The sequence below is a fragment of the Tursiops truncatus genome, chromosome 6 (assembly GCF_011762595.2).
Source record: "Tursiops truncatus isolate mTurTru1 chromosome 6, mTurTru1.mat.Y, whole genome shotgun sequence".
Taxonomy (NCBI): Eukaryota; Metazoa; Chordata; class Mammalia; order Artiodactyla; family Delphinidae; genus Tursiops; species Tursiops truncatus.
Window position 1 is genome coordinate 87,539,056 of NC_047039.1, and position 11,756 is coordinate 87,550,811.

The 11,756-nt window shown below is 37.1% G+C and overlaps 1 protein-coding gene and 1 long non-coding RNA gene across 5 annotated transcripts in view; one reads left to right on the forward strand and one right to left on the reverse strand.

Moving 5' to 3' along the window:
- LOC101323669 (protein NipSnap homolog 3A-like) overlaps positions 1 to 4,025 on the forward strand; it is a 10,169-nt gene extending 6,144 nt beyond the window's left edge. Inside the window, exons 4-6 of the mRNA XM_004324970.4 lie at positions 454 to 603; positions 2,934 to 3,020; positions 3,112 to 4,025. Coding sequence (XP_004325018.1) covers positions 454 to 603; positions 2,934 to 3,020; positions 3,112 to 3,188 — 314 coding nt within the window. The 3' untranslated portion in view covers positions 3,189 to 4,025. The remainder of the gene's footprint in view (positions 1 to 453; positions 604 to 2,933; positions 3,021 to 3,111) is intronic.
- Positions 1 to 11,431, reverse strand: part of LOC109552383 (uncharacterized) — a 26,574-nt gene extending 15,143 nt beyond the window's left edge. For 2 of the 4 annotated variants that reach the window (XR_012332615.1, XR_002179187.3), the window contains exons 1-3: positions 11,253 to 11,390; positions 6,373 to 6,430; positions 4,805 to 5,100 (exon numbers count right to left, since the gene is read on the reverse strand). This is a non-coding gene — a long non-coding RNA (uncharacterized lncRNA). Of the gene's footprint in view, positions 1 to 4,405; positions 5,101 to 6,372; positions 6,431 to 11,252 lie in introns of all 4 variants that reach the window. The other 2 variants (XR_002179186.3, XR_012332614.1) reach the window with 2 other exon arrangements.
- Positions 11,432 to 11,756: the final 325 nt, after the last annotated feature.

Genomic DNA, 11,756 nt, shown 5'->3' on the forward strand with positions numbered 1-11,756 from the left:
GTAGGGGGAAATTATACAAACAAAGAAGTGTTTCCTCTCAGAATTGGAAAGAAGGAAATATATGAGATCAGAAAATACTTTTCTTATTCATTTCTACCTAGAATTAGACTCAGACAGCTCAAAAATCCTAATCCTATCATAAATTCTCAGTTATTTGTTTAAATGACTAATTTTATAGATTAAAAATCATTCTGATAATATCTTAATATAGCTTCCTTTTTCTTTGTTCTCTATGATAAGCTTAATAACTCACCCTTAAACATGGAGACTTTCTAAATATAAAAGCTAGGAAAAATGCAAGAAATGCAAAGAAATCATAAATATGTGTACATAAACATTTTTATGTTTGACCCTCCAAATCTGTATATGTAGACTAGCCTTCCACTGGAACCATGCTAACCTGATGAGAAATTTCTTGAATATCTTTTATAATTTATTTTCTCCCTATTCCAGGAGTCTACGAGCTGGTAACTTTTCAGATGAAACCTGGTGGGCCAGCTCTGTGGGGTGACGCATTTAAAAGAGCAATTAATGCCCATGTCGAGCTAGGCTACTCAAAACTAATTGGAGTTTTCCATACAGAATATGGAGCACTCAACAGAGGTACAGTGGTCCATTTCTTCTATGAAATTTAAAGTGTACTGGTGACCTACTAAGTTCCTCCAGTATTTTGTCACTGTTTTTGATTATGCCATGTATTTCATTTTTATTGCCAAATATTTAGGGTTTTTTGTCATTTTAAGGGTTGAAAATACCTGTTTTACGTAATATTTATTTAGGATGTTAACCACTTATGAAGGCTTTTCCAAATGTTGCACTGCTGTTTTCCATGATACATCAAAATGATAAAATTAAAAAACTGCAAGGAGGCTAAGAAAAATCTGTTCTTCATCTTTTTTTTCCTCTAAATATATTTTTATTGATTTTTAAAAATAACGTTACTTGGGATAGAGTGTTTGTCTCTGAATGAAAAAGTAATACATATGTTTACAGAGACTAAATATCATGGCCATGACCAAAGGTGGAAAAAAACCATTTTCCACTACTTAGAGATAATACTGTTAACATTTTGGTCTTTCTATTCCTGTGCCATTCATATATATGTAGGTGAATGTATATATGTGTATACATATATATTCAAGATGACTACTAAATATAGATTTAGGAAGATGTAGATTAAGACTATGAGGAGATGCCATTTTCACCAAATAAAGACATACTTATATAGATATAGTACCAGGGAAGCTGGGAAAAAATAAGTACCCCTACTGTGTAGCATATACTGGCTTAATAATTCCCCACCACGAAATTCAGCAATATAAATGAAAAGCCTTAATTTTAAAATTATTTTTGCCAGTATTCTAGGAAATATGCATAGCTGTATAGGTGTGTTCAGTTACACAGGAAGGAAATTTGAAAGAATATATAGTGGTCACTTGAATGATGAAAATAATTTTTAAGTGGTATTTTAATTTTTATAATGAACATAAATATAACTTTTATAAGAAAAAACTGAAAATGAGTAGGCACACTTTTTAATCTTAAATTCATTCTCAGTGGAGAAAAGGGAAGAGTAATATGCTAAGTATAAATCAGTGCATCATTTCTGGACAACATATAGTATGTACACTGTACCTATATAAGATATTCCCTTTGGTTCTCTCAATTTTAATTTTAGGAGTTTACATTGAGGAAATAATGAGATCCAGACTGGTTGGGTTTGAATCCCAACTCCACCGCTTACTAACTTTGTGACTTGGAGTGAGTTACTTAACCTTTCTGTGCCTTACTTTGCTCATTGATAAAATAATGATAATCATAACCTACCACCTAGGATTCTTGTGAAGACTAAATGAGTTAATACATGCAAAACGCTTAAAGCCAGGCCTAGCACATAGGACGCACCCAATAAATGTAAGTAGTGATTTGACTCTGACATTGTTATTTTTATAAATATACATGATAGGTGCTGCTCTAAGGAAGTTTTTGTCAGCATTGTTTACTATAGGGAAACTTTAGAAACAATGTAGTATGACACTATGTATGTATTTGTAATACACAAACAGACACACATATACATCATATACATCATGCGTCTCATATAAGCATAAACATATATGCTGTGTGTCTTTACATACATAAAAATGTAAAAATACATACATATATACATAAATATGGAAAAGATAAACCAAAATAGCAAAGTGGTGAATTCTGGGTGGTAGGATTAGAAACTATTCCTGCTTTCTCTTTTTATTTATTTGCATTTTCCAAAATCTATACAGCCAACATGTATTACATTGTCATTATTTTTAAATTTTTAAATAATTTAAGTAAAAGAACATTTATTTCAGTATTTTGTAGAATACCACACTATTTTGAATGATATAAATAATCAACAATAAGGGGCTGGTATAAAAAGTTGTTACATCTATGGGGCAGAATTCACATGTTAAAGATTAACAGCATTGTCATAGAAACTTCTCATTGTTGACTTTTTTAAATCATTTACAAAGTATAATATACAGTAAGACCCTAATTTTATATTTCTCATCTTTTAAAAGAAATACAATAAATATTAATAAAGGTTTTCTCTGGGTGGTTAAGTTTCAGCTACTTTCAGTGTTCTTCTTTGCATCAGCCTAATATTCAGTAGTGAGCGTAACTTTTTTATAATCTTGCTTTTTCAAAATAAAGTAAAATCCTTCTGTTTCTCCTTCTATAAAACCAGTTTGACTAATTAATTTATAAATTTCTCTCCCAAATCTTTGACTCCTCTGAAATCTTATCACTAACATACTTAGTGCTACCTTTTTGATAATCACTATTTTGATTTAAAGAATAGGACTTTTAGTTTCTGATTAATGTTTCTATCTTTCTTATTTGAGCAGTGCCACAGTCTTTACAATCTATTTCTGGTTTATTTATTTCTGCAGTTCATGTTCTTTGGTGGAACGAGAGTGCGGATAGCCGAGCAGCTGGGAGACACCAGTCTCACGAGGATCCCAGAGTTGTGGCAGCTGGTAAGCTATTTCACTAGGTACGAGTTATTCTTAGAACAAATTTCATTTAGTCAACAACTTTATATACCTTCTTATGAATTTTTTTTTTCAGTTCGGGAAAGTGTCAATTACCTAGTGTCTCAGCAAAATATGCTTCTGATTCCTACGTCATATTCACCATTGAAATAGTTTTCCACGGAAATACAAAGCATTGCATGAACTGCCATAAGATGTGTCTGTTAATGGTGCTTAAATTCTTCCAAGAGATTCTCACTTTGATTTGAAGGAGGTGGTAAGCTAATTTGCTATATCCCTTGCATTTTTTAAAAGCTACTCTGTATCCACTGTCACCACCACTTCAGGAAACAGTCTGTTCATTTTCCCCTTGGTATTTCAGTATCTGTCACACATTAAAAAAGTTGCCATTACTACAGTATCTTGATTTTTCATTTGTTTCAGAATATCTCGTTCTCTATTTTGACAACCCTCTGCTTTTATACCATTTTCTGACATAGAAATGATTGTTACATTTCCATACCTGTGATAGTATAGTTAAATTATATGCATAAACTATCAACCTTTTCATCATGTCTTTTTCTGAGATTATAAAAGTTTTTGTTCAGTAAGGTTTTCTATATAATACCAATTGGGATCCATAAAAAAATCCATTAAACGTTTCTTTACTACAGAAAAGTACAGTATCATCTGTGTCATTTATGTTAATAATGGTTTTTACAATAATAATTAATCAATTACTTGGAAAATAATGTCATTAGGTCCTGGTATTAAAGCACATTGATAACTCCTTGGTTTACGTGATTGCAGTGTCTTCATTTACAGTTAATTTTACTAATTTTTACTTCATTTTGGATCACTGTTTAATAAAGATACTTGGTCATCTAATTGGTTTTTTTTAAATTGAAGTATAGTTGATTTTCAGTGTTGTGTTAGGTCATCTATTTGTTTTAATGAGATTTATAATTATGGAAATGTCTGCCCTAATAAAAGCCTATATATACAATCTGATTCTTTCTACTGTGTTTTATATTTTTATCCTCATCTCTGGAGCTATTGTTGTGTTGCCATAAGGTAATGAGGCAGTAATAATGTACTGTCTTTACTGTAAATACTGTCACCTCAAGTAAATAGCCTGCTAGTAACCTTACAAGGATTTCTTCAGTACCATCCCAGACATACTAGGATTTTCTTACTAACAACTTTAGTTTTTATTTTAGTTGAGTGCCTCAGCCTTCTTAAACTAGATTTCGCACTTCTAAGCTCTCCTAGTAGCTTGTACTTACAGCTATGTTATTTTATGTTTCTAACATACTGCAAAAACAATAAATTACAAATTAGCTATCTATGGGAAAACTGAAAAACAGGAAGCACGGTCACCTCTCACTTACCTGGTCCTCAGGAATCTGAAGGACAGATGAGTTCCTAGTAAGGCAAAGAACACCCTGACTCTGAAGGCTAAAATCTATCAGACATGTTAGAAGCATTGGCTTTAAGTTTTGACTAAGAGTCTTCCACCTCAGTTTTTTGAAAAGTTGTCACTTAGGGAATGAGGTGGTGGTGGTATGAAGTGCAGTCTGTGTGGACGGATTTCCTCTGGCGTGAGATCAGCCGTGTGCTTAAGGCCATGTTTGGTCACATCAAAGTGTACAACTGGGTCTGCCTTTTCCTCTTTCATTCATCTTTGGACTAGCTAGAACATTTCCTGGTGATGGCCAGGGGCCCTTTCATCCGTCCAATCCAGAGCCCTATTGGAGGTTTATATAGCAGCGGCAGACCAGCATTCTTACCATGTCCTAGACAGAATTGGAGAGTCAGTAGAATGATAGGCTTCACTCCACTGATGAACTGCAGGTGCTTCTATTTGCTGACACACCCCTGGATCAGGAACATGACAAAGCTGGACGGGACAGAGGACATCGCAGAGATGACACAGATGGACATGATCACATCCACTAACGTGTTCTTCTTGCAAAGAGAAAGTCAGTGAGAATCTGAGAGTTCACTGATGCAACTGAGGACTCAATCAAGGCGGACACACACATGCACACACGCAATATCTGAAGAATTGCCCAGGGGAAAATACCTGTTCAATAGATAAAATAAAATTATTTTATTCAGAGTTAAAACATCATTGAGGTAAAAAAATGACAATGCAAATGAAAAACTGATTTCTCTGAGTTCATGAAAAAGTCTGGTACCAAAATGAAACTATTGAAAGAGATCTGAGAAGGAATCTCCTGGCAGTCCAGTGGTTAGGACTCTGCACTTCTGCTGCAGGGGGCCTCGGTTCAAACCCTGGTCGGGGAAGGCCCGGCCCAGAAATAAATAAATAAATGGAATTTAATTTAATTTAATTCAATTTAATTTAATTTAAAAAAGGTCTGAGAGTAGCCTAACAGGGTTCACTTTGGTTCAGTTTTTGACATTATAAGAGCAGCAGCTTGTAAATTCTCACACACACAAAGGACTGCTTTGGTTTGAAAACTTAATAAATGCAGAAATATTAGTGTGAAATTACTCAAATACGTTAAATTCTTCTGGCCATAAGTAAACTGGAAAACAACAATGTATAGCATATTAATCTAACAGAAACAAAAATTCTAACAGATTCTTGTTTTAAGAACGGTCTTATACACCCATTATACCCATATAGAATTCCTAGTGACCTATACTGATACGCTGTAGGAGATAAGCAGAAACAATAATTGCCATGCTCCACATATAGGATCTACATTTTCAAGTATTAACTGGAGGTCGGTCTTGCCTAATGTAAGATCACTAAGTGCCAGTGATGGCTTTGTATTTAAAAGTCTTAAACAATAAACTGTTAGGTGACCATGTTTACCTGCCAGCCACTCCCATGTACCAGTTACTCACTGAAACATTATTTATAAAATAAACATATGGAAACACTTAAAAATCAATAGGGAAGAAATAACAAAGTTATAGTACAAATGTCCCTTGGTATTTCAGGGGATTGGTTCCAAGACCCCAGCAGATACCAAAATCTGCCATGATCAAGTCCCTTATAGAGAACAGTGTAGTATTTGCATACAGTCTATGCACATCCTCCTTATATTTCATCATCTCTAGAATACTCATAATACCTACTACAATGCAAATGCTATGGAAATAGCTGTACATAGAATGTAAGTGCCATGTAAATAGTAGCCTGTGGGCAGCAAATACAAGTTTTCTCCTCTTTGAACTGTCTGGCTTTTTTTTTTTTTAATGTTTTTGATCCGCAGGTGCAGAACCCGCTAAAGCAGAACCCGCAGATACAGGCCAACAGTATACTCAAACACTGGATTATTGGGGAGTATTAAAATGAATGAACCATATCTGAACAACTTACTTTGTTACCTTTGTCTCTTAGTCTCTCCGAGCTTCTAGGTTGCTGTTTTTGTTTTAATCTGTAAAATGGAAATATGAACCTCACAAAGTGAAATGAAGGAGAATAAGAAAGAAAATATTAAGTAAAAGACATTAATATACATGACAGCTCCTACATGATATCAGGCATATTAGAATCTGATACTCTCTTGTCTGCAAAATAGGTATCACTGATGTTCTCTGAAAGAGACAGGAATAGGATATATGATTTGAGAATAATCAATGTTTATTAGAACCTCTTAAGAAGGAGAAGGTCACCAAGACAGGAAAGAGGAAAGAATTAACCAACCAAATGAGGGCCTAGCTCTCATTGAAGAGGTAATCACAAACGAGACTCTAGTCACATGAATCTACCAAGAGGTCTCATTCCAGAACACTCAGAGGCTCAGGACCCTTATTCAATGAAATATACTTTGAAACAGAATTTATACTAAGGCAGCCTGTAAAATTATGACTTTTCTCTAACTATTTTCAATGTTTATTTTGTGCTGAGTGCAAACTTCCAATGACTCCAAGAGAGTGGGAAAATTGGGAACTGTATTTTTTAATATCCAGTGTCTATATAAAAAGAAAATCATCTTGAATATGAAGACTACTTCAACTAATGTCGTTAAGCTATCTTGCAAAGACAACACAGAATGATTTTCTGAAGGAATTTTAATCTGTGTAGTGTTGATTTGCTATAAACCATGTGTCTGTCAACCTTCATAAGAGATAGAGGGACATGTGAGGTTCAATCATAAAGTGTGTATGGGAAAATCCTAGGCAATATCCTGAAGGACCTAACAAGGGGCAAAAGAGACAGCAGGCCCCATGGGTTTGGACACAGCCTATCAGCCCCTTGCATTAATGCTCTGGCCCTCAATACAATGTTGAGAATAAATAAAGCATAAAAAATTATAAAGACGCTGTAAAAGCAATCCATGATGGTCAAGTAAAGCTAAAAGAGATTAAAAAGTGAATTGATTTCTCAACTGATTTAAAATAAATGGTAAACTGAACTGGTTTTAAAATCTGGCTTTAAACCCTGGATGTGCCACTGAGCAGCAGTGAACCTGAGAAAATTACTTCTCTCTCAGAAGTTCACCTTTCTCACTTGGAGATAAAGCTTAACTCACAGCGTTTGGCGGATAATTAAAACCTGTGAGAAAGTGAGTAGGAAATTGTCTCAGCACTTAGCAACGTCTTCCCTCTCTAAGTTACAGTCATGCATTTTACTCTTCACTATCTGATAAGTACTTTCCCCTTGTAAATTCTCTCTCCCTTTCTGCTGACTAGATGCAGTTGATGATGGCGCTCTAAGGATGGCAGAGCCACAGGGTCGAGAAGCCTGGGTCCTTAATTCACCACATACAGAAGAGCTGCTTGCCAATTAGGAAAACCCATTTTAGATCTTAAAGAACAAGAAATAAAATCCTACTGTGTTTGAGACATACATTTTGGTGTCGATTTGTTACAGCACTTTAGCCTTTCCTATTTAATACATTCTTGAAAGGCTGAACCACATTCAGGAATACCAGATACAGAGGAAAGTGTCAAAACTAGTCTTAAACAAATTATGTGAATGACTACCAACCAAACACTGAGATATTCAGTATTCTACCCTCCTCAGTCATAGGAAACTGGCAGTAAGGCTTATAACTCACAGAGGGAATCCTGGAAGCTTCCTCAGAGGGGTAACTAAGAGAAATGACTTACACATGGTAGCAAATGGGGCAATTTCCCCAGTGATGAAACAGCCCAGTCAGAAAACCCTACAGTGAAGCCCACTGTTTGACAGCCGCCCCTCCAGGTACTCAAAGAGCTCTCAATTTTTTTTTTGTCTCTCTCCAAAATATGAACTGATAGTCAAGGATCACAAACATAAAAATATTATAGGAAAAACCCTAGTAACAAGAGAGAAAAGGAATCAAACGAGAGAAAATATAATAAAACTTTAAAGAAAAAGAAATAATGCAGGAAAAGACCTAAAGCAATGACTAAAATAAATACCTGTAATTAATGTCCACAGATATACAAATACTTAACCCATGAAAAAGAAGAGAATATTATTTTTAAAAATAAAAATATTCTGGGGAAGGGATAAAAAAAGAGCTCTTGTAAATAAATACTGTGAAAGTAGGAGTTTAAAATTCAGTAGATAAGTTAGAAGATAAAACTGTGGCACTTAACCCCCAAAAAACCTATACCAAAAAAGTAGAGATGTAAAATAGTAGAAAAAGAAGGTGAGAAGATCAAGTGGAGGCAGAATGTTTGAACAACAGATGTTCCAGAGATTGACAAGAGAAGGAAAAAACTCCAAGAAACACAAACATTTTTCAGGATTGAAGAGTGTCCAGATTAAGAGGGGTCACTGAGTGAGGAACAATGGATGAAAAAAATGCCTACTCCAAAGCATGTAATTGTGAAATTTCAGAGCCCCAGGGAAAACGAAAAAAACATAAAAGATTCCAAAAAGAGAAAGAAAAACAAGTCACATACAAAGAATCAGGAATCAGAACGCTATGAATTTCTTACTAGAAGCTATAATACACTGGAGAATTGCCTTTGAAAATATAAGGAAAAATTATTTCCAATGTAGAATCTGGGTTATATACCCAACCAACATATGAATCAAGAGGGTTGACAAAAGAAAACATTTTTAGAGATGCAAGTCTCAAAAGTTTAACTCCCATGCACCCTCTCCAAAATGTAGGATTAAAAAAAAAAAAAAAAAAAAAACAAAAAGCTATAAAATCCTGGCAACAGGAGGTCCAACACAAGGTAAATGAGACCCCCAGGATATCAGTGAGAGGAGATCACAGAATTACTACCATGCTATCTTAGAGAACAATTAGTCCACACTGGAGCAAGAAAACAAAAGACACCCAAAAGACAATGCCAGAAGATGAAACTGACAAGCTGATTAATGGGTTTAATCATACTGAGAGGAAATTTATTCTTTTGGCAAAGAATTTGGTGATGAATAAGTGATAGGTATAATGAAAATAATAGAAACAAATGAAAAAGAGAAACAAAATAGTTATTCTCCTTTTCATTAAGATCATAGGTTTAAGCCACTAGAAAATGATTTCTCAAGTAAAAAAGGAGTTCATACAGGGCTCCTAGTATGGTGCTCCATGGTGTCAGAACCCTGGCTGCTTCCCTCTTGCTCTGCCATCTTCAGCATGTGGTTTCTACCTCATAGTCCAAGAACTCAAGCCATTACATCCACATTCCAGCAGGCAGAAATAAGAAAGAAACAAAGAGGGCAACAACCTAAACTGCTTTAAGACCACTTAGAGTAGGTCATAAATGCATTAACACATCCCACTGGCCAGGACTTAGTCACATGGCTGCACTAAGCTGCAAGGGTTCTACTGCTAATTTTCAAAAAAGGTGGGGTGGGAGAAGAATGGCTATTGGGAAATAGCTAGCAGTCTCTGCTACCTCCCTCCAGCACTTTCTATTCTCCATATCCTACTTGTTTTTCCTCATTATATTTATTAATCCCTAACATATTTTTCCTTCATTTGTTTACCTGTTTCCCCTAACCTGGAAGTTCCAAGAGGACACATACTTTGTCTTTTGTTCACCTCTGCACCCCAGTTTTTGTAAAATCGCCTGAAGTATAAAGGAGTTTAATTAATACGGGTTGAATGAGGGTATGAATTGTGAATTCTAGGGAGAAAAAGTCTAAGAAAATAAACTTAAACATAAAGATCCAGTCCAGGCACAGATGATGTTTTTTGTCTTGCTTGGTTAGATATGGACGCCCATCAACTTGAAAAACTGACTCACTACCTCTGGAATTACTAACTTTAAAAAGCCTCCCTTCCTCTGAACAGATGATTCAAAAGTCTTTGCAAAGGCACAACCAATACAACCACAGATGAGAGCCCTCTAATAATTCCCTAGCCTTAATAGTATAAGCAATATCACTTCAGTGTGTGCATGAATGTAACTACTGTGTAATTGGGTTTAGTTATGTGTTGTGTGTGTAGTTATGTGTGTAAGAAGGTAACGTAATTAGTGATAAAGGCATAAAGATCAATATAGTGTAAATTTTAACTATTTTAATGTGATTTATCAGATGAGGGAAAGGAAGTGTATTTTGGGTGAATGGTATGTTAACAGACCTATATCCTCAATTTCCGAGCAATAGATACTATCTGTAACTGAAAATATCAAGAAGCAGCAGAAAGTGTATATAATTCAGAAAAAGGGAAACAAGCATTAGAAGAAACAGCTGAAAATGTTGAAAGCGGTTACTCTGGGACCTATATCAAGAATAAGAAGCCAAGATCAGAAGTCTGCTGATTTGTTTAAATTTGAATTTCCATTATCTAGTTCAGTGCCCCCATTCCTCTGAGCAACTAAGAAATACTCTAACAAGACCATGCTGAAGGTGGCGACAGGGAGAGAGAATGCACTTAATAAAGAAGAGTGAAGGCTCACTGGTCTTTAGCTACATGTAAATCACCCGAGTAAAAATTAACCCCGGCAAACACGTCCACGAGTTAAACGCAAAGCATGACAGGCACGCATCCATACTGCCTTCCCAATGGTCACACAAACTCGCATTCTACACACGAACTTTTACGAAGTGTACGCAGGTGTGCATGGAGATGAGGTGAAATTAACTAATGTCACAGCTGACACTGGGGGTAAGATCTCTTGAGGGAACAAAAGTGCACCGGAGGGTCAGGGCTGACACCGAACGCGCATGGCATGGGCTGGTGGCGGGCGCCTCGCTGACTGGGCTGTCCGCCCCCTCTCCCCCCTCCCCCCCGCCCCGCCGCAGTAGGAGGAGCTGAGCCGCCCCGAGCCTGCATCCACCCTTGCGCAGGAGCTGCTCCCTACCAGTAGAGAAGCCACAGAAGGAATTTAAGGAAGAATACCGGCCGCTGCCCTTCGGAGCGCTCGAAGCCGGGCCATGCTTGCCATCCGAAGGAGCCTGACTAGGCTCTGGCCGCTCGTACACTGGCTCTTCGGGTACCTGCTGCCAGGACGTGCCCAAAATGTCTCCTGGGGGAGGGGAGGGGAGGGGACTGCTGGGAGCGCGCTGGCCGCGCATGCGCCTACAGGCCGAAGAGCCCAGGTCTGAGAGCTCGCTGCTGCCGCCTGAGTTATAGTGCAAGTCCTAGAACCCGCAGGGCAAGGATCCCGGGACAAGCTTGGGGAGGAAGGGTGCCGTTAGGGGAAGACCCACTGCCAGGGTTGCCTCCGGCCGGCTCGCGAACAGCCATGGACGGGGGGGGCTTTTGCAGCCTAGGTGCCAGGTAGCCGTGAGGACACCCCCGAAGCGCCAGCTGCTGCGTTCTTGCCGCCCCGCGCTATCGCTGTCTCAGCATTGGGGCCTGTGGC